Raw genomic sequence first — 23,507 nt, 5'->3', positions numbered from 1 at the left:
GAACGAGGGACGTTTCTAATTCTGCACTCAAAAAGACTCAAAAGAGCAGACCGGATATCACATAATAACCACCTCGAAGAAATGAGAACAAATCCCAAACCAAACAACAAGGTAGAACAATCAATGTACCTGAGAATCCGACTGTAACCTTTTTGAATACCCATATGGAGTGCCCATAGACACGCTTTGTATTGGTATTTTTTTTTGTATTGGTATTGGAAGCTAATTCAAAGGCTTACAATACCAGACTAATCTAATATTGGTATAATTCAAAGGCTTTGTCAAGTTCAATATGTTTTAGATTTTATCTACATGTAATAATTGTATGAGTAGCAATTTGGCGTACCTGCCCTGTTGCCCTGAGGGTTATTGCATCAGATCAAAAACGAAAGATAAAGAATCAACTATAGATTGCAGCAGCGTAACAGCATGTATCTGAAATAAAGAACACATTGAAATTCCAGTGTTGTTTTTGCCCGTCTTCCATTTTAGACTTCAAATTCGATTTAATTTAAGATTGTGGTTGATCTTATCATATTGCTATCCAAATCTTTATACATAGACCCTCTAATGATTTCTCTCAAAATAAGCATTGTCGAATGAGAACGGATATAAACTAGTGAAAATTAGAGCTAACACGGTGAAGATGGTAAGTTGAAGCCAAAAAGGCTGTGAAAAAATGAACAATTGACTAACTCTGCTAAAGACTGTTATTTATACATTTCTATTCCTACACTATCTTTACATCATTTTCTGATTTACATATCAATTTAGCTCAATAAAAAGGTACCTTGAAAAAAAGGTACCCATTCCCACCAAAGAAACTAAAATCAAGAAGCTGCAGCGATAGTCGAAAATTACACTTCACCTGTCTCTGTGCGAAACTTAGTTCTTTCCCCTAGAATCCAAGTTAGCATGTCAGCCTTGAATCCCTTCAGACCTTCAGCGATGAGCAGCAAATACAGATGCCTTGAGGCTCCATATTATGGTGTTCAGTTTTTGTTGTAACCCTTATGACCAGAAACAAACATGGTCAGGGAAGATAATCATCTCGCAATAAAATTGCTGCCACCCACTTCAACTGGGATCCAAATTCAATGGAAAATTTATGCCAAGCAAGCATACATCTTAACCCCTGTCAACCCTCAGCATCCCTCTTCCTCCTACTAGATCTCCTGCCCTGCTTGGGTTTCTCTGATGAGTCCAAATTAGAGGGTGATTGCTGATCTACATCAGCACTGGGCTTCAAACTGTCAGCCACTGTTAGATCAGATACATTTCTCTCATAAATAATGGCATTGTCCAAGGCATATATACGCAGCGCAAGTGACGACAAAGTAGAAGTTTTTGCAGCTGCAGATAGCGACGACCAATACCATCGTTCATTTTTCAAGTACTCTGTCTTAATCATGTCTTCAAGTACAATCGACGCCTGGACCATCTGAAAAAGTTATCCAAAACACATTAATATCTTCGGTTAAAAAAAAAAATGTATTTGTATACATATAGGGTTGGGATCCAATGATGAGATTCTTAAAATGAAATGAGAAGGATAAATGTGAAAAAAAAAAAAAATATCACTGAATGAGCATAGGAATCCTATATACTTTCATCACGGGAATAAAAAAATGACAGATGCCTGGTTTCAATGATGAGATTCTTAAAATGAAATGAGAAGGATTAATGTGCAAAAAAAATATCACTGAATGAGCATAGGAATCCTATATACTTTCATCACGGGAATAAAAAATGACAGATGCCTAGGTAAGTTCTCTCTCATCAACTGAAATTTTTCATATAAACCCGGGTGCACCGTGCACCCAACTAACCCAAAGTTAGTTTTTGCTCTTCATTTGATGATTAAATGAAAAAAACTCATCAAACTGAGAACAAAATACTCATGGGTGCACCGTGCACCATGCACCCGGAATCTCTACTCATCAACTCGTCTCTGTGACATAAATATTGAATTTTTTATCGCTACTACTATCTCAATATTATGACAAAAAAAAAGGTGACAATATGTAGGACGATGGCATTATGACATTCACAGTTCTACTGAAGTCATAGCAATTCTATTCTGTCCACGACACTTCCAAAATGACATTTAAACCCGGATCATACCTCAAATATAGTTTCTGCTGCCTTTACAAAGGCATGCCAGGCTCTTCTTCTATCTGGATGAACCTTTGATGGTCTAATTGCTTCTTCAGGCAGCACAGCTTCCATGTCAAGTAAGCAAATTTTAAGTTGTCTCAGAATTTGAGCATCTCTACCAACTACAGGCTTCAATGAAGACTCTGGTACAGTACAATACGTATCTGTCGAGGTAGAGGATGCAATATTACTTGCTGGAAATTTCATTGATCTTTCACGAGAGATTCTTGGTTGTAACAAGCCAGTTTCCGAAATCTCATCATGTTTGTTTGGTATAAACGTTTGACTGCCAGGATCAACCACATTACCAGTGCAGCTTTTACCTGGAAACTGGTCACTTTGGCCAACTGCCTGTTCAGGGACCATGCTTTGATCAACATCTGCAGAAATATCCTGTTTCGATACTACAAACCTCAATGTTGGATTGCTCAAATAAGGAGACATAGCTGACACAAAAGACGGTGTTCCTTCAGAACCAATTAATCCTATTCCACGCACTAATTCTTTGATGGAGTCATTTGTGACAAATTTTGAACTAACTTCTTCCAATTTGTGAGGACAATTTAAACCCTCATTTCGAAATTTAAAGTATTTTGACAGATCAGAATCTACAGGTTTAGATGTTGGAACTCTATCAGTTACCATGGCAAAATGCTGTTGAGCTTCATGTTTTCTCATGATCCTTCCCCCAACATGTTCATCGCTATCTTTTCTCTTCCCAAGAACTGTTAAACTAGATCTGCAGTTGCCATTGTTATGATTGTCAAGTTCCTCCGAGGTGTAAAAGGTTCTATGGCAAGAGAGACAATGGTGTCTGGAAAGCCATATGGGTTCAAGACATCTACATCTATACAATTTTTCATCACTGGTCTCTCTTGACCGCCTGAGTCGTATCTTTACATCTTCCATCTTATCTGCCTGACAAAAAGGTCCATAGCTACGCTCAAGAAGAGTGTCTGCTCTCGTGACTAGAAGACCAGGCATATCATTCTCTTCTGCAGGTATTGACATGGACAGAGAGATCTTATCTTGTTTTCTAGTTTGATGCCAGTCATGACATCTCAACTTTTGCCAATTTAGAATAGAGTCCTTCAGTTCTCTTTCTTTTGGGTTGTTAAGTTGAAATGACTTGACTAAATTTTTGACCTCCTCCTCAGATTGATAATAGACCCATTGTGTGCAGGTTGGGCGAGAACAATCATGCCGATAAACAAATGGACAAGCTGCACTAGAACCCTCAAAACTCAAATGGCTATCAGATACAGAGGGAGATATATTTTCAAAAAAGAAACCCTCACACCTCTTTGCCTGACCCACATGTTGTGCTTTAGGTTGCAAGGCCAAAGTACCATCAACAATAATCCAAGGACGTGCACCATGCTGGGCTGAGGCCCAATACAATCGACCAGAAGAGTCACTACCCAGAAACTCCATGCGCACAGAAGACTTCAAAAGTTGTGATTCTGCATCTGCAATTGACTGCTGAAGGACAGACAGCTCCTTCTGCACAGAATTCAGCTCCAAATTGGAAGCTTGCAACTCATTTGAAGTAGAGCAAGAGACATTTTCAGTCGTCTCAGAGTTCACACGACCCGAAGAAATAGAAACTCCTGGTATATCTTCAGATCTGCACACAACAGAGACTCCTGGCATGCTGTGTTCATGTGCTCTACCATGGCAAGAAGATTCAATATCCATTCCACTAGTTTCAGGCAGAGCAGCATTAGAAACAGAGCAATCCTGTAATGGTTCGCTTTTATGACGTTTGGATGATCGCTCGTGAGGGTCATGATTTTCAACAGAGGCACTATCTTCATTCACAATCTCCACAAGATCTTTCACTTGACACATAGAATCTACTGGCTTCTTAACTTGACTGTCACTAGAACTAATTTTCTCTAAGTAATTAACATTTTCATGTCTCCTATGACTGTTGGAATGCAAAGCACCCGTATCCCTTTTAGCCTGAGGAGCATTATCAGAGAAAGAAGAAATGCATTCACTTCTTTCAGTTACAGAATTCTGAAGCTCTGTGGAATTGCTAGGGTTTGCTATTGGGGCAATATTTCCCTCAGTAGTAGCATCTCCTGTCACAACTGGGACACTAGACACGAGTTTTGCAGCTGTGGTAGCCAGTACATCTTCCCGTAACTTGAGATTCTTCAGCTCAGAATATAGCATCCGCAGCTTCTGCTGCAGATCGGCAGACGTTTCAAAACATTGCTCTAGGTGTTGACGGACTAAAATTGAATTAAGCACCTCATCACACATAAACTTAAGTAGCAAAATTCTCTGCACCAAAAATGGCAATGTTTGTCAGAATAAAATTCAGAATTACTCAGTTTCAGCCACCACAAAGTAATTATGTGACCTAAAGCATACAGCTACATGCAATTAACAATAGCCAATTAACCAGATCAGCATATAAAGAATTCACAATAGAAAATTTACTAAGCTAATGATTTGAAATACCATCCAACTAAAATGATACCAGGTTACCAGCTACATATAGCAAATAAAAACGCATATAATTAATCCCTATTCATGCATCAAGGATATTTTACTTAAAATTTATCTCTTCTTAGAATATCAACTTTGCAAAAGAATTCTTCAAACATGATACCAAGGTTTCCCAACCCCACACCCCATTGAAAGCAACCTCTTTCTGCACCTTTAGGCATTTAGCAATAACATTGTAATTACATTAGTTAAAACTCCCAGATTGCAGGTCCCACAAAATTATTAAACGTAGCAACTGCTCACTTTGATATATAGACGCAGAAGTATCTCGCTAACATAAGCTGTTCACTTGATCTTCTGGATTGTCTGACATCTTGTTAACCAATCCAAGTACATTCTTTCTTCCAACCAAAAGCACAAAAGAAAGAAAAATAGAAGATTTACCAAAACAAACATCAGCTAAATTTTCACCTTACGTATTATTACAATAACAAATTGAAGATAATTAAAATATGTCCTTACTCAACTCCTTATATGATAAATGGAAAGAGGGAGGGAGCTACTATTTTCCGTTGTGCATTGCAATTCATCTTTGTGATTATCAGTTGGAGGAGACTTGCAATATGATTAACAAGACAACAACCAAGAAACTTCTACAGGCCTCCATACACATTCATTCTTCCTTCCCCATTTTTCTTTTTATTTATTTCCTGTAAATCAGTATGCTACCCATAGACTACTTCTACTCCCTTCTAATAGTTATGTTTACCGTTTACATCCATTATTTTGTTTGTTACTTTAGCTTTTAACAAAGTTTTTTCCACCTTACCCCACATGCACCACTACAAATGAATTTAAAATCCATACACGGCAGAGATAATCAAGGTGAGTATATTTTGCATTGTCGTAAGTCTAAGAATCAACAATAGTAGGATGACATTAGTATAATATAGTATTATCTTAAAAACATGTGGCATGTACACAATGTCTTCCTTTTTATTTTTTTAATTGAAAAGTGTACTTTGCTAAGCAAATAGGGAAATAAGAAGTATAACATCAGACCAGATTAATAAATCAAACAAGAGAGCAAGTTCTTTAGAGGGGCTTACCCATTTGGCTAACCAGACAAGAACTTTCCATCTCCATTGCTTGAAATTTACTAAAAATTAGAAAGAATAAAAATGTGTTGACAACTAACCTCGTCTACACTGAAGTCCCAATACTCCTTATGTTCCATTACAGTAGCTAATTGAGTAAGCTCCTCCAAGAAATTACGTATCCCATCTCCGTAATTCTTTCTCCGATGTCGTTGGCCAATTAACTGAACACCTTTAGAGGTTCTCCCTAACATACTTAACCCAGAAACACAAGAGGGGCAATACCAGTTACCTTCGGGGATTCTAGCAAGAGGAGGATTCAGGCAGTAAGTATGATACTCAGCATCACAAGTATCACATAGAAGAACACTATCATCATCTTTATCAATGCCACAGACTTTGCAGACACCCTCATCCCATGGGGCTTTAGGAATATCTCTCGTGGAGGCATATACATCTTCAATCTCCTTCTTTGCTTCAGTACTTATCTGTTCCATTTCTGAATACTCTTTAAGTTTGCTAACAAGAGAAACAACCTGCAAAAACCCCAAAATCAGCAAAGACAAGACCAGTATCAACAACTCATTGACCAGCAGAGTGCCTAATAAAGGGAAAAAATAAAACAGGACTGATAAGATTGAGGAAAGAAACCAAAGATCTCTTTTTTCCCACTACAAATTCAATTAAGCTATTTTTATTCATTCTATTATACCCTTGTGGTGATAATTTTACCCCAAGAAGTGATGTTGCAACTCCCTTATCCCTTACCCATCCTCCCCAAAAAATTTGTATCCCACATGCAAAAGAATCATGAGACGATGTTCTAGTAACTACCCGGAATCTACCACACTACCAACTACTACTATAACAACCAGATCCACCACTCTAATAGCACCACCCTGTCACCCTCCTACTAACTTGTACTCACCTTCATCTTATTGAACATCCAATCTACTACCGCTGCAGCCACCACTATAATCACTTTACCTACCACTGCCCTGTATACCACCCAAAACCACCAAACCTAAACAGACATTCCCATCAATAAGCATCAATACACCCCCCACGATATTCACTTTACCTACCACTGACTGCCCTAAATACCACCCAAAACCACCAATACTAAACAGACATTACCATAAATAAGCATCAATACACCATCACTAATTACAACTGCCAAAGCACACCATCCCAATTAATCTAACCTCAAATTTGACCATGTATAAGAAAAGCTCCACAACAAAGGCACAATAGAACTCATGGCCGATGAGAGAGAGAATGATACACAGAATAAAAACCTACCTGGTATGTTTGTTGAATATACACTTCCTCAATTTCAGAATAAATGCACCATTTTAACTTTTGCCAACAATACAGCTTGGAGCATTGATCACCTTTTATATAAAAATAAACAAAAAAAATCCGTTTTTTTTTATGTGTTACACTTTGGACCTAGTTTTAGGTAGTTTAAGTGACTTTAATACAATAGCATATACGTGGGGTACTTGGTGTATTAAAAATTGTAATATTTTTTTTTACTTTTATTGACTTGAAATAATTTACTAAACTGAAATTAATTTTACTGAATTGAAATTACTTTTACTAATTCTCTATTATATATCCTCTTTATATTTACTAATTTTTGCTAAACTGAAATTATTTTTACTGAAGTGAAAGTATTTTATTGGATATAATTTTTTTTTTAAGGTGAAGTGAGCAAGGCCTAAATATACTTCCTCCGTTTCTTTTTATTTTTCACGTTTCTTTACTCACATTTGCCAATGCATAAATTCAACCATTAGTATCTTTAATTACTGATAAGTAAAAATTATAAAATGTTGATATGTTGAAAATATATAACATGAAAAATCTAACAAGATCTCACATTACTATATCTTTCATTACTATCAATCACAAAACCCTATCAAAGAGAAGTGTATGAATAGTGTTAAAGTCAAAACGTGCCAACTAAAAAAACCAAATGTAATAAATACAGTAAGATTAAACAAACAATAGTTAATATAATGACATATTTTACATATTAGTAATAAGCATAGTCAAAGTTAGTATATGAATACAGTAAAAACTAAAAAGACAAAAATGGTGCATGTCAGGTGAAACAAAGGAAGTAATGTCAATCACGGTATGACCCAAACTTCTGATGGTCAATAAGAAAACTACAAATTTAGACAAGGAACCATGGTTCATTAATTTTAAACATCTAATGTGCCTATAAAGGCAACACTTAGAAAGGAGTAAAGCTGAAGTTGAGTGATGAATGGAGGAGATATTCAACAAGTGGTGAGGGAATTGTGTGGCATAAGTTGGGAAATGTGACATTCTTCTATCCCCTATGGCCTATGCTAATAATTTTCTTTGCCTCATATTAATGAAACCATTTAGTCAGTTTCCCTTTCTATTTGTTAACTGTATTAAATGGGCCCTAAAATATAAATAACAATAAACAAAGATTAAGGCTGCCGGGAAGAGTACAAGATTTTGCAAACCTCTTCCTCATAAAGCGTCTCAAAACTCTCGGACAATGATTCTGCCAATTGAACCAGCTCTGGCTGCTCTATGTGGGCGATTCGTATATTTTTATACAACTGCCAAAATGATTGAACATGGTCAGCAAACAATAAATCTATAATTTTGCTCAGCTATCTTCAAATGTTAAAAGGCACACTAGGTAGAACCAAAGATACTGTCCATCAGAAACCAAATATAAAAATTAAAATAAATAAATTTACAAAAATAACAAGGAAAATTTCAAAAGAAATAATCCAACCTTTCCCTCGTTCTCCCAAAATAATCCAACCTTTCGGTTAACCTTGAATAATCCTAAGTTTACCTATTATTTTCTCCTAGCAACCCCAACAGGTCATCCCACCTATTATCACCGGTTACCAATCCACTTGTCAAGTATTTATTGGTTAATATTTTTTTAGGCAAAATTAGAAAATAACACCCAATAAAAACCCCGATTTTGATAATAACACCTGTCAAAAAAATAGTTTTATTATAACACCACCAAAAATCCCAAAATTTTGGTTTCACCACCCACTAACGGATTTTTGGATGGAAACCGTTAGTGGGGCCCACTAGGGACACGTGTCAGTTGTTTATTGGTTTAAAAAAAAAAAAAGAGAAAAACCTTTAAACCCTAACCCAGCCACCGGCGGCCATGACTCCACCGCCGGAGACCCCCAATGCCGCCAGAACCCTTTCCTTCACCGGCGAAATCACTGGCCAACAACCCCACCCACCACAGCCCCTCCTTTACCGTCGAAACCACGATCCCTACACCGACGAAAAGGAAAAGTCGCCACAACCACCTCTTTTTCCCAATCTCCGTCGAAACCACACCAGCCACCAACAATCCTTTTCGCTGGTTTAAGGTTCGTGGTTTCGCGTCGCTAGCAAGGGGTGAGGTCGCAACTGGATCTAGCACTGGGGTGGAATTGGGCGTGGTTTTCTTCGGCTAGTGGGTTGGGGCTGGTGATAGGGTTGTTGCTGTGGTGATGGGGCGACGGTGGTGGTGATGTTGCGCCGGTGAAGGAAGGTGTTCCGGCGGCATTGGGGGTCTCTGGCAGTGGAGTGACGGCCGCCGGTGGTGGGGCTGGTAGCTAGGTTAGGGTTCAGGGGTTTTTCTTTTTTTTTTTAATTTTACTTTTTTTTTTATTTATCTTTTTTTTAAGCCAATACCTTATTGACACGTGTCCCTAGTGGACCCCACTAACGGTTTCCATCCAAAAATCCGTTAGTGGGTGGTGAAACCAAAATTTTGGGATTTTTGGTGGTGTAATAATAAAAAAAAAAATTTACAGGTGTTATTATCAAAATCGGGGTTTTTATTGGGTGTTATTTTCTAATTTGGCCATTTTTTTATTTAGAAAAAATTATTTAATTTTTTAAAAAAAAAAAAAAAAATCCACCTCTTCCTCTCTTTTCCCCTTTCTGCTGCTTCTTTCTCTCTCCTCTACCTCTATGGTCTTCCTCAATAACCACCTCACCTTCCCTCGCACTAACCCACCAACAATAGCTCACACCAACATGATATCACCACCACCATGAATCACAAACCACCATCACCACGAACCACTGCAAACCACTCACGAACCAGCCACCACTTACCACTTCCCACGAATCTCACCACTCCTTTACCACGAACCACCACCACACACACTCCAAATCACCCACAAAGTTAAAACCCCAAACTGACGAGGGTTGACAATGGGCTAGTGGTGGTTGTTTCAAGGGGGAGAGAGAAATTAAGTTGAGAGAGAGATGAGGATGTAAGGTTTTGAGAAATGGAGGAGTGGTGGTTTCGGGGGGGGGGGGGGGGGGGGGGGGGGGGGGGGGGGGGGGGGGGGGGGGGGGGGGGGGGTTGGGAGAGAGTGGTGGTTTTGGGGGTAAGAGTACGGTGGGAGGTAACGGTGGTTTTAGGGGTGGGAAAGGGCAAGGGGCTGCGTGAAGGCGGGGAAAGGGAGTGGTGTGTCACTGGTAGTCGGTGGTGGGAGCGGCAACAAGCCGGGGAGGATGAGCGGGTAGCTGGGTGGAGGTTGTTGGGTGGGGTTGTTGTGTGGTGGTGGTGTTTAAGGGATGGTGGGTTAGCCATCCTACATTGATGTCAGTTAGAAGTCTTGGAATTAAGAAGGAAGGAGGAGAGAATAGGGGAAGAAAAAAAAAAGGAAAAAAAAAATTTAAAAAAAAAAAAAACAAATGTTGACTTATTCAGCCGGTTAGGTTTGCTGGGAGACAATAATAGATTAATAGGTAAACTTAGGATTATTCAGGGTTAATTCAAAGGTTGGATTATTTTGGGAGAATGAGGCAAAGGTTGGATTATTCTTGATAAATTTTACAAATAACAAATAAAAAATTCACTAATTATCAAAATAGCCTTTACAGAACAAGAGAAAAATAGTCAAATGGAGTAAAAGACCAAAGAGACAGTGGTGTCACCGTGATGAAAATATGCAGAAACATTTCCACAAAACTCCCAAGATAAAAAGATATCAAAGGAAACCAAGAATACTACATTATCCCATGACACTTCATGAGAAAAAATCAAGCAGGGAAAGCCCCCATAAACAAGTGGTCGTCACATAAATTTCAGAGCACTTAGAATGTCCCGGATTATTGAGCTTTGAACAAATTAACAGCAATCTACTCAGGAAACATATTTCAGATCCACAATTTCTAATTCATTGCATCTGAATAAATCAAGCCTGAAAGCCATAATGTAAAGAATTTAAACCATCTCAAATTCACTTCCAGTAACAGAATGTTATCCATTTTACATTTCTGCTTCAAACAAACTATTTTCAAAACATGCCAATTTAATATTATGGATAAGAAATTTCATTAAAATTAGCCTCATCCTTCATGAAAAATGTTATAAATAATTTCACAAATTGTTAAGATTAAAGAAAAACGTTGATAAAATTTGCATGTAGGGAGGGCAAGGAAAGGCCGGTAAAGCAAGATGACAATAAATTTAGCGAGCAAACAGTCAGCAACATAATATTGATACACTTCTCTGCCTAAAAGTTGCTACTCACCTACTCCAACAATCACACATTTCCTGAGACCAAAGTTACTTTTCACCAAGTTTGATACCAGAAAGTGTTGGTCATAGAAAAAGGACTCAAAAGCAGTCAGACATGAAGTCTAGAAGCAAAGGCTGATACATATTTCCACAAGAGAAAGTCCATTCATAGACAGAAACTTGATGCTTAATTTCATCTTCATTCTAAACCTACTAATATTCCCATTTCCCAAAGCAGACATGCAAGAGGGGTGCAAAAGCAAGCAAAATGCTTGATATGGAAAAGGAGAATCATAGACGGGAACAGCCAGTAAAAGAAATTATCCTTGCAAGTTCATGGCTTTGATTGAGTAAATCAAAATAAAAAAGTGATTTCTCTAAAAAAATGTAACAGTGTTGTCAATTCATTGCTTACTGTAATTCTAATTTATTAAAGAAACCCAGAATTACATCATTGTAAATAACAGGTTACATTTTTTATAAAGTTATATTGATTAACGTTAAAGATTACAAATTTTAAAAAGTGTCATGCAGACAATTATATTACAAAAGCACAAAAATCACATGACTTTACAACCAAAGATTTGGTGATGTGCTCAGAAATGCATTACATAAATCACAGAACTGGGTTAGCTTACTATAAGTATACTATCATGAGGCTTATGAATTCTAAGGTCAATCAATTAGCCTAACAATCACTGTCTTTGGCAGACAATTAATTTTCTTAGTTAAAAAATACGTTAGAAAATTTGACATCATATAAGCTCATCAGCAAGAGAGAAGCAACAAGTATTACAAGATTCAGTGTGTATTTAAACAATATGAAGAAGATTACCTCCTGAACATCTTCAAGAAAGGCTTCAGGTGATCCACTATAGGCTCCAAATGCCAACCTCAAGTCAATTGTCCGAAAATCTAGTGGGCGAGGCACCATCCCAGGTGAACCAAGCATTCCTTCATCATCATTTTCAGAAGAATGGATCAAATTTCTCCCTACCAAATTGCAAAATACTTTATCCTCGTCAGCAGAAGCAGCACGACGCAGAAGTATTCGACATTTCCGCATAATAGTGTCAGATATGGAAACAATTGTCCTCTTTTTTCTTTCCATGCGAGCTTTTTGTTGTGAGCTTTCACTGAGAACGTCTGCCAGCACTGAGAGGACAGCTTTCTGCATCAATAAGCAAGTACAATATTATACAAGATAGTTGCATCAATAAGCAAGTACAATATTATACAAGATAGTATAAATGAATAAATGCACACTTAGCACAAGGAACATTCTAGATGCATTTTATAAAGCAACAAAAACAGCAGAAAAATTTGACAACAGAGCAACCTGGGGATCTGAACCGATCCGTAGTTGAAATCAACGTTCACTATTCTAAAACCTAAAAGGATTGCAAAAAACTAAGAAACTTAGACATCAGAAATAACACCACTACACACATTTTGCACCCAAAACAAAACAAAAGAACAAATTTCTACTCTTGTAACACTCTTCAAATTTCTGCTCGTCATACGTGCACCAAATGAACAAAAGCCACCAAGCCTTTTTGGGACTTTCCGCACACGTTGGCAACTTGGGGTCCAATATTTTTCAATATGTCAAAATACATCAACTCTATGTTTCATATCTGTCATGATCATTTCAAAACCCCATACCATTTGTCAGTACAAAATATATTGAGCTCTACCCTGGTGTTTTGGGACATTTCATGAACATTTTTGGCATGTTAGTGTCCAAAATGTTGTGGAAATACCAAGGACCAACGCTTACATAGAGATGAAATTTAAACATATACAGACAGAAGAGGAAATTCCAAGGGGCCAGCTATTAATGAGTCAAAGCCTTTTCGTAAGGCTTCCACACGATGCTGCAACAACACCACCCTCCCCCCAATCCCTTTCTCATCCTCCCAAACCCAAAAAATAATCATTAGAAACAAAAGAACACATTCAGGACTCCATTGAGAAGCCAAAAACGCTTACATATAAACAAAAAGAAAAAGTTACAATCCTTGCCAATCCAGTAATCAGGAGAAAAATTTAAAAAAGGAAGAGCAAACTAAAAAATTTCAAAAAAAAGCAAACCCGCAAGGAAATCTGCGGTTTTAAAGGCATGATGATAATAAGTTCAGGAATACCACCTTAGTTGGTCCAGAAGCGTTGCCCTTGTAAACTTCCTTGCTAATAGAGTGCTGCAGGGTCTTTTTTGCCCAAGCGGGTGGATCCTTATTCAAAGCCTCATAAACACACTTTCTGATTCTTGTACCTACATTAGTTGGCAATTTCTTTACAGGTTCTAGGGCCTGAGCCCAATCTGGAATGATTCCATCACCATTACCCATCCCTTCAGAAGTACCAACTGGTTCCAGATCATCATCCTCTATGGTCAGACTATCATTTTCACTGCTTAGACATCCATAAATCCGCCTTCTGGCTTCTGCAAGTAGCTGAGAATCAATTATGTTAATGCAAAAATAAATTATTTCTATGCCATGCTAATTACAATACACACACACACAGGAGGAACTTCGAAAACAAAATCAGTTTGAAATTTAAAAGTATATGAGAAAAGGATCAAAGAGTAATCACAAATGGATGACAAAACATATTTCCAGGATATATTATCTATACAAGCATATTTACTACAAACACATACATGACAGATAAAGATTATTCCATCAGAAAGCAAGGCGATTACAGTGTTCAACTTAAAGATTCAAAAGAAACCTTATATCTTGCTTGATAAAAAAAAAAAAAGCTATAAGGATGCTAATCAAACTTATGTGGCATTTGGTAATAAGAGTCCTAAGATAAGGTAACATCTTCTATAACTAACCTTTTGATGGTTTAGTACACATTGAAGATACTCTTCTGCAACCACTACTTTGTCAATCATAAGAACTACTTGCATCACAAGAACCCATTACTATTTCATAGAGCCAACCTATCATCATCACCTATGACTTATAAATTATTGCTGGGTGTGCTCTTTGTTCTCGCATGATGAAATTTATTGTAGAGCTGATCTTCCCCAAATAGCTCTTGGGTTGCTTTTAGCTGCAGCTTGCTACATATTGCTTGAAATATTCCTTCTTCTTTTGGACTATATATCATGCCTTATAACAGGTATCTCTTTTTCCTGTCCTCTGCTCATAACTAAACACAGATGATTGGATTTCTAGTTTGCTGTTGCACTCTTGTTTAAATTTGCAGAGCATCATATCAAAAGTCAATTATTTGCTCTAGAATAGAATACTGCTTTCTTTAGTGACATATCCTTAAGTTTCAGAATTAAGGGGGTGTTTGGTTCATCAAGTTGGAATGGATTGGTATGGATTATGAATCTTAGGGGAAGGGGTGAGTATGGGATTCCATGGTTATGGGGAGAGTTAGAACCCCTTGGGTATGAGATTCCATTACTAAAAACCTCAACCAAACAAAAAACTAGATGGAATGGATTCTAACTCCATTCCAACCCTTCCAAATGATCTAACCAAACAACCCCTAAGTCTTTTCTACTTGCTCTCCTATTTTGAACCAAAATATTAGCTTTCTAATAATATGTGATAGTCTTCTGCTTGTAAAAATTAGGTAGGTAACAAGTTTCCATGCTATCAAAAGACTTGCAAAAGGAAAAGAATGAGAAAAAAGATATCAATTGATCGAAATCGTCTATATCAACCGTGGATGTTTCAGAATATTAGCATAAAACGTTACATCCCGTGCTTCACTCAAAAATGACTCTCCACTAATTGGGCTTTAAACATTATATTGAAAGATTCCCCATGTCTCCCCACTAATGGCTCTAATCCTCTAAAATTCTACTTTTTCCATATATCTCTCTCCCTATTCCTATTTCTAGTTGATACACTTTCCTTATAAGGTCGTCCCTGTTGAATAGACACACTTCTATCCATTTCATAATATGGTATGGCCCCATTAAATCACAATTAAATCTCTCACATGTTACGGGTCCTAATTTTATGTGTACTTCTGAAAGCAAATAAAAAATCACAACCTCTCACCCAAAAAACACAAAGTAATTGTTCCCACAACCCACTAACTATTATAAGAAATTGCCCCACCACCAACTTTCACATACAATACTAAATCAATTAATATGCCGGGAACCCTTTATCGGTCAAACCATGTTACCTAAATAGAGAAAGAGGGAATAATAGCATACAGCTACTAAAATCCTAAAAAGACTTTGAATTCAATTTCTCATCATGACAAACTCATCAGTGCATCCATGTATACTCCCACGACACCGCTACTGTAATCAATCAAAACCGTACTTCAAACCATGGGAAAAAGCGGCAGAATTCTAACTGTTGTCTACATTGTCCAGCTTAGCATCGACCATAGCTTTAGTATTTATCCACTTATCCCACAAACAACATACATTTCAGTATCTCATTCTCAATAAACCAGGTTAATTCATTTATAATGCTGCATAGAGGAAAGAACTTGACGCAAATACCTAATTGCCCAACGTGGTCCAAATCAAACAAGGAAATCTCTGGTTACCCTTACCCAATTACACAAATCTAGCCCACCATTAATGAAAGAGATACAATAAATTGACCTTGATCTGCATGCTGCATTTATTGGTGTGTTTAAGGGAAAATCTGAATCAAGTTTCTGGGTAAGTTAGCCACATTATTGCTCCCTACCCTTCATCAGGTAAACCCCCTGGTATACGCAAATTTGGCAGCATAGTGAAGCTCCAGACAAATGTCTCCCTGATAAGTTAGGTTCAAATTATGGTTGATTGGATTGTCCAGGTCTGTAGATCCTTTGCGTGAATTGAGACTGAAGAATATCAAAAGAAGTGCCAAAGTGGTGACCTATCACCTAGACTAACATAATGATTACCAAGCTCATTCTTCAATACTAAATCCTGAAGTTGGATTCATTTCGACAGATAGAAACACTGACACTAAAAGATTCTAGAAAGAGTAATATCAGAGAACAAGGAAACTTTAATTGGATAACTAACAACCCAATACAGGGGATATATGCATAATCTTTACCAGTGCATCAGCCTCAATTCCAGCAACCCCAACTAGAGAGCCACAGAGGACCCCTCCATCACCCTGTAAGCAACGGAAGACTTTTCCACATTCACGGATAACATTTTCAGCCGAATCAAGATTCCCATCCATTGACAGCACAGCTAAAATATATCTCCGAGCCAATTCTGGCCAAGTCAATTCATTGATAGGCAGTAGATTAAGCTTTGGCCTAATTGCAAGAATTGAGCTGTCAACATCTCTTCTTCTACCTCGCCTTGACTTCGACTCTGTGTCTATGCTTGGATCCACCATTGCTGCAACCTTTATCTGCAGCTCACTCACAAGCACATCAAGCAAAGAGATGTGGGCCCTCTTCAATGAAACACCAGCGCACTTACTGTTAGTACACGATACTTGACTGGCATGAACCTCTTCCCTCACAGCAGCGGACTGCATTTCTATAAATGTATTCTCTTCGGGAGGACATGCAATTTCACTACTCGATGAGGAAGTATGCTCACTCAGGATACTGGATCCATCTACAGCATGATCACCTAGAGAATCCCTTTCGCGAAATCCATGATGCGACAAACTCTCAAACCAAGAGCTAATGAGTTCTGTCTCAAGTTCATCAAAATTCACAGGCTCCAAACCCAGAATCTCATGAAAACGGCGAAGTAACTCCCACACCTATGAGAAGCAAAAATGAGGATGAAGCATAGATTCATAATAGCCAAAACCAAAACCCAAAAAACTAAAATAAAAAGCAAACTACCTAGATAATAAGGGGACAAACCTGAAGAACATCTCCAACTCGCTGAGGTGGAAGCTTAGCACCCAGATGCTTCCCAGGGGGACGAATATGATCAGTGCCAGCAAGCTCCTCAGTTGTCCTGTAATTTTTGTACAGGCCATTAAATACCTTGTCTTGTTTACACTGCTCTATGTTCTTCCCGTTGACAAGTAACAGCCCATTACAAACCAATGGCGTGGTAAAATTATCATTTCTTCTCTTCAAAATTTCATAATTTGAGCATTGATGGACATCAGGAGATTGCTCAATAAGTTCCTGGACAAATTCTACATCCAATCCAAACCGATCCACACTCAACCAGTTCTTTAGAGCTTCAAGTGTTGAATCAAGTTCATCATCACTTGTTACTAACAATGGGACCTTCAGTGAGCCCAGCAAGCTACAAAATTTATCCAATGAAGAAAATGCATCTTTGTCCTTGTAAGTCATGACATCACAGACAGATGACATGCCCTCTTCAACATGCTTGCAGAAGAACTTCAGAGAGCCCATCTGCTTGTACGATTGGCGGCAAGCATCAACAAGTTTCTGGGATATATTGCTCCAAACAACAGATGAAGAGCGGCCATCTACTGAAAATTCACCAATCTTCTCACCTGTAGATAGATTATGAGCCAAGTAATCTTCTGGCTTCTCCGAAGTAGAATGGACTTCAAGTGTTGAACTGATAGCCTTCTGACCATTAACCTCATTTGGACTACTTAGAAGCCATGACAAAGAATCATCTTCTGGTGGGAAGCAAGGATCTGAGAGAAGCATCTCAATACAGCATTCTTCTTCTAAGGGAATTGTTTTCCCTCCAACTTCTTTACCTGGACCATTCAAACAGATACCACTTTTCCTCTGCAAAACAGTTGACCCATAAGGAATGGGGAGTGCAGAACATGCAAACCTTCTAACCTTGAAAACAGGTCCTGTATTACCACCATCCAATACATGGCAAAGAAAAAGAGAGCCAGTAAATTTATCGTGCCAACATGACCTATAACCTACAGGCCAAATCTGACCAGCATCATGGTATGATGTTCTTGTATCAATTTTCCCCAAGGAAAGAACAAACAAATCTTCATACTGGAGAGGGAGCCCTTCCTAAAAACATAATCAAACATAACAAAATATGAGTGACCTTAAAACAACCGAGATGCAAACAATCATCTCACAAAAAGCACTATAAAACAAGATAAAGTATCAAAATGATGCCATAAGGACCAGCAACTTACATTTTCTTCGATGCCAGTGATGCCATTTTCTTCTTGTGCAGCATCCATAACTTCTATAATTTTTTCAGGCATACTCATGAACTTGTCTTTCTGCGAATTCAAAAAGAAACTATTACTATAATTACTCTTCAAATTGTCCTTGTTCTCCACAAAACCATTGCCTACTGGAATCTTCATTAACTTCCTTCTTTTGGGTGTATGCAACCCATTCCTTCGTAATGTAGAGCCATAATCACTTCTTGTTTCAAGCTCCAAAGGAGTTCCATGAGATGATAAGCCAAGATAATTAGCAACATCAGACATGGTTTCAAACATCTTCCCGTCTGGTGCACAGTAAACAGCATATGATTCACAACCATTCTTAGATTGTTTAAATTCCACACGCCAACCATCCTCTAGAACACCATGCCTTTCAGAAACAAAATCTCTAAGAGACTGCAAAACTTCACTTGAATTCCAAGATGGTAACCTAAATGTTGTGCCACTAGTCCTAACTCGTTCTAACTGAGAACCATATTTTATGTCTTCGAAGCTTCTAGCTGTAGACCGATTGTTATGTGAAATATCTTGAGGATCCAATCTCACAGTATGTGCTACTATAGTAGATGTCTTCTGAAAGCCAAATCCATTACCCGAATAGATGAATTGGGGATATGGCAGCAGGCCACCAGGTGCATAACTGCTGATAGTGCTATTGCCAAAACAGAGATTTCTAAAAAAAAAAAAAAAAAAAAAAAGGTATCAGTACTGAAGTGAAGAGACAGACATTTCCAAAAATAATTCGCTCATTAGACATTTGGATGGCATTAAAATTGAAAATGCACACTAATATCTATATCCAGGTGCGGAAGTTAACTTCCAAAACATGATCTATGAGCCAGGCACCTTGGCTTTCATTAATAATGAATTTTTTTAGCTAAACTGGGATATAGTCAGAAGAAAGGATCAAGATTTAACATGCTAAATAGAGTATACTTGTCATATGTAACAGCTAATGTGATGTTAACTCAACTTTTGTTCAAATGACTCACGTCTTCCCCCCCCCCCCGCCCCACCCCACCAAAAAATGGGGGAGGGGGGGAGAGAGAACGAAAGAGGAACTTTTCATGACTAATTATTATATATTCATCTTAGACATTGTAAGGATCAAACATTTCCTAGTCGAATCAGTCAACAAAGATTCAAGACTCCCTTGTCAAAAAAATTTGAAGGTAAAACAATAAAATAGGCCAGGGAAAGCACATTTAATAAGTACCAATTCCTAGAGAATCTTAATTTCCTTGCCCAATATCCAAGTATATATCAGTATGGGATAAGACTACAAACCAAAAATGCCTTAAGTCTGATAGGAAGATGTCCATATATATCTTTGGCTACCTAAGGGAGGGCTTAAAAACTTGATATTCCAATAGTAATGATGTATACATTATAACTGTAGAATAAGCTAAAATTCTTTCAAGCCACAAATCACAATAAAAATAGAAATCAATGAATGCCACTCTCTAAGCACACTTCCTCCCACTGGTACTACCAACTCCCAAGAGAAACATATTCAATCTGCATGTCTTAAGAGTTGAGATAGACAGCAAACACACCCAGATACAGCATTCGATATATTCCATCTGCCCTCTACCTTTACACCGGACACATAAAGGACATGAAATAGGCACAAATTTACTTCTAATTAGCAGATTTAAGGTGAATGCCTGCAGAATCTAAGTCAAATGCAGACAGAGGCCTTGTTTGGGATAGAAACTTTTGGAAAGCTTTTAGCATATTGGGGCCTATTAGAGGTTTTGAACATTCTAAAAAGGTAATTCGTGAGTTTGGAAAACAGCTTATTAAAAGAGTTTTTTGGGCTCCAAAAACTCTTTTTGAAAAAGCTGACAATATGAACTCTTTGAAATAGCTTTTAGAAAATTTAGCTTTTTGAAAATTACACATATTGAAATAATTAATAATTAACTGTTTTTTTACCTAACACTTCTACAGACAATCAACTAATCAAACCGGCTAATACAACAAACTAGTCAAACTACTTACAATTAGCTATATCAATTGGCTACTAGCTAATTACATAGGCAGAATCTAAGTTGAATGCCTATAGAATTGTGTATAATGTTAATTTAAACAAAGTCAATGTTTCTCCGACTCTTAATTCCACCTCAAGTATCCATGTCAGATACTCGATACTCGATACTCGAATTTCAGACATGAGTTTGATAGATGGACAATTCCATTTGAAAAAAAATCCAGCAAATGATCCATAAGGTGTGTCTGACACTTAGAGTACGAGAAACTTAAAAAAAGACTACTATCTTCCAAGATATAACTAAATAAGAGGTCATCTCAACCCCCAAAAACTCGCCAAAATCAATCTTCTGAGTTTAGATCGCAGTTACATTGAAAAAAAAGGTAAAGACAAACACTTCCCAAACCTGACATATATGAATATTAGCTAGTTGTCATACAATATCAATCAACATTCTCGAAACATCTGGAACCCCCAAAATTTTGCACATTAAGGTTGTTCATGGCCCATTCAATTAAAGAAACAACAGAAATCTTGTTCAATTAAAACCTAAACGCACATTTTGGCATTTCATTCTTTTAGCAATGTCGTTCAACGAATGGTACGCTCCCTATCCTCAGCTCATGCTAATGTCTTTAATGTACAAACTTGCAACCCTAAGACGACCAAGACAACATCCCAAATTTCTTAAAAGCAAAAAAGAAATTCACCTAATGTACATCTCATCATAACAACTTAGCTTGCTCGACCCACCGATCACGCCTCCACACACATAAACATTATAACAATGGCATTGATCGCAAATGCAGCAACTCACGTTCAGAAATTCAATAAACTAAAACATGCATTTCCATCAGGCAAAAAAAGTGACATTACAAAACATTCCTGCTCACATTATAACATGCAAATAAACATAAAGACAATAATATCACCTCAAAACTGCATAAACCCAACAAATTACCTAGAACCAGCCGCAGCAGCAGCGGCGGCAGCAGTGGCAGCATCGACAGCAGCCAAAGCTTCGCCATCACAATCACTCGGTGGCGAAGCATTCATATCAAGCAACCTAAACCCTCTCTCCTCCTTCCTCCCAAGTCGCCACCTCTTACTCCCAACCCCATCCGCAGTACAGAACCTACAAACCCACTCATCCCACACAACCGCCGAACCCGGCAAAACCCCGGTACAACTAAAATGAAACCCACGCTCACACCCATCACAAACCAACCTCTCGGAAACCAACTCCGGCGAAGGTCCGCCGCAACCGGCGCACGGCGTCACATCCTCCGGGATCTCCGCCGGAGGACCCTCCGGCAACGGAGGGTTGTCGTGAATAGAGCGAACAATCGAAGTTGGAGACAGAATAAAACTCGAAGGAGAAGGTAGGGTTTCTGAAGGAGATGGAACTTCGTTGAGATCGATTGCGAGTACTGAACGATGTTGTAGCGAAGATGTTGACGAAGATGTTGTTGATGTTGACGAAGGTTTCGCCGCCATTATCGACGACGAGTTTGACTCGGTGAGTTTCATCGGAACGAGTTGGATTGGTACTCTTCTCTTTGTCGTCGCATTTTTATAATTTTTTTTTTTTTTTTTTTTTGGGAGGGGGGTGTTAAAGAGGAGAAGAAAATAGGTAGACCAAAAAAGTGAGTAAGGGAATAGAGAGTGAGGAGAAGAAAAGGAGGGGTTTTAGAGAGAGAAGGGGAAGAAGGAAGGTGTGAGTTGAAAGAGGAGAGAGAAAGAAGATATTAAAAATAGTTTGTTTGGTGTTAATACTTTGGCACGTGGTGACGTAATGTTAGGAGAACAAGGAGAAGAAGGGAAAGTAGAGCGTGATTGAGAGTAGTGAGATTGTTTTTTTTTTTTTTTTACGTTGTAAAAGGCTTTGGAAGAGTTGGAAATTGGAATTAAGGTTTTTGGTTCCCCTTGGTTTGCTTTTTTATTGGATTTGAATTTGATTTATTTTGCCTTGTCTTTTAAGTTTTAAGATTATCCAAACTCTGGTGCTAACCAATGGGTATTTCTTTGCTTGTCCAATTTCTCGAGTTAAGCCCACAATTTTTTTTTTGAAAAATGTTATACATAAGCAATAAATACAGACTGAAAAATCGTGTAAATTTTAAAAAATCATAAAAATATAAACACTAATTACACTGACTTACGCGTATTTTTGTCATAAATTCCTAATTTTATACATTTTCAAGAGTGTATTTAATATTTATATATAGCCCTTGGGGCTACATATAGCATTACCTTATTTTTTTTAACAAGAAGGAAAAAAATCATTAATGATAAAAAGCCAAACGGCAATTACAAACAATTCCTAGAAAATTTAGAATTCCAACACAAGTACAAATCACCATATAACTAGTTACATCGCAGACTCGATCAACGATCACCTTGATAAATAAAATAAAAATAAAACTTCATCCAAAACAATACAATATGTGAGTTAGCACTAATTCGGGTTGAGATTCGCTGATGGATAGTTGTTTGAGTAAAAATACTCATATGGTCATCTAAATACTTCTGGAGATTATGAAACTCTATATCTTCAATCTTTGGCAGACGAAGAAAAAATAAATAAATAAAAATAAAAATAAAACAACCCTAATAGAATAACTACCAAGATGGGATCCATTTATTAAAAGCAATTTAAAAGTTTTTTGGGGCTTATCACCGGTGAAAGCCCCTACAAAGATTCACAAAAAGAGACTAGAAGAAAGGAGATGAAAGAGAAAGAGAGAAAAGGAGAAGAGTGAAGGAAAACCTTCAAAAAAAAGCAGAAAAAATCTAGCAATTGAGGCTAGAAAAACCCTGCCAAAGGAGAAACCCTAGAGGGAACCAAAAAAACCCTCCCAAGAAGAGCGATGAGTTAAGCCCACATTTGGTGATTAAGTTTTGAGTTTTTTCACCTTTTAGTGATCAAGTTTTTTTGCTAGTAGTTTGGTGATTGAAGGGGAAATTCAAGCCAACTAACCCACCGGAATTTTCACTAACCTCACCTTTAATTTAACCACACTAAAACATAATCACTTGAGACATAAACATAATCACTTGTCAGAAATTAATGATTTTTTTTTTTGCGAATTTATTTTCCAACATAAAAACTAGCTATTAGGAAATTCTTTACATAAATATGTTTTCCA

At 37.6% G+C, this 23,507-nt stretch overlaps 1 protein-coding gene across 1 annotated transcript; it reads right to left on the bottom strand.

The window, feature by feature from the left end:
• Positions 1-612: 612 nt before the first annotated feature.
• Positions 613-22,490, bottom strand: LOC110707577 (methyl-CpG-binding domain-containing protein 9-like). Its single transcript, XM_021885604.1, has 10 exons — positions 21,320-22,490; positions 18,327-19,038; positions 17,089-18,195; positions 16,311-16,982; positions 13,416-13,721; positions 12,101-12,436; positions 8,222-8,320; positions 5,816-6,250; positions 2,125-4,449; positions 613-1,441 (listed from the first exon to the last, which is right to left on the bottom strand). The coding sequence occupies exons 1-10, from the start codon at positions 21,886-21,888 to the stop codon at positions 1,139-1,141; spliced, it is 6,864 nt and encodes a 2,287-aa protein (XP_021741296.1). The 5' UTR covers positions 21,889-22,490; the 3' UTR covers positions 613-1,138.
• Positions 22,491-23,507: the final 1,017 nt, after the last annotated feature.

Source organism: Chenopodium quinoa, unplaced genomic scaffold, assembly GCF_001683475.1.
Source record: "Chenopodium quinoa cultivar QQ74 unplaced genomic scaffold, ASM168347v1, whole genome shotgun sequence".
NCBI lineage: Eukaryota > Viridiplantae > Streptophyta > Magnoliopsida > Caryophyllales > Amaranthaceae > Chenopodium > Chenopodium quinoa.
This window is presented reverse-complemented; position numbering and strand designations above follow the sequence as displayed.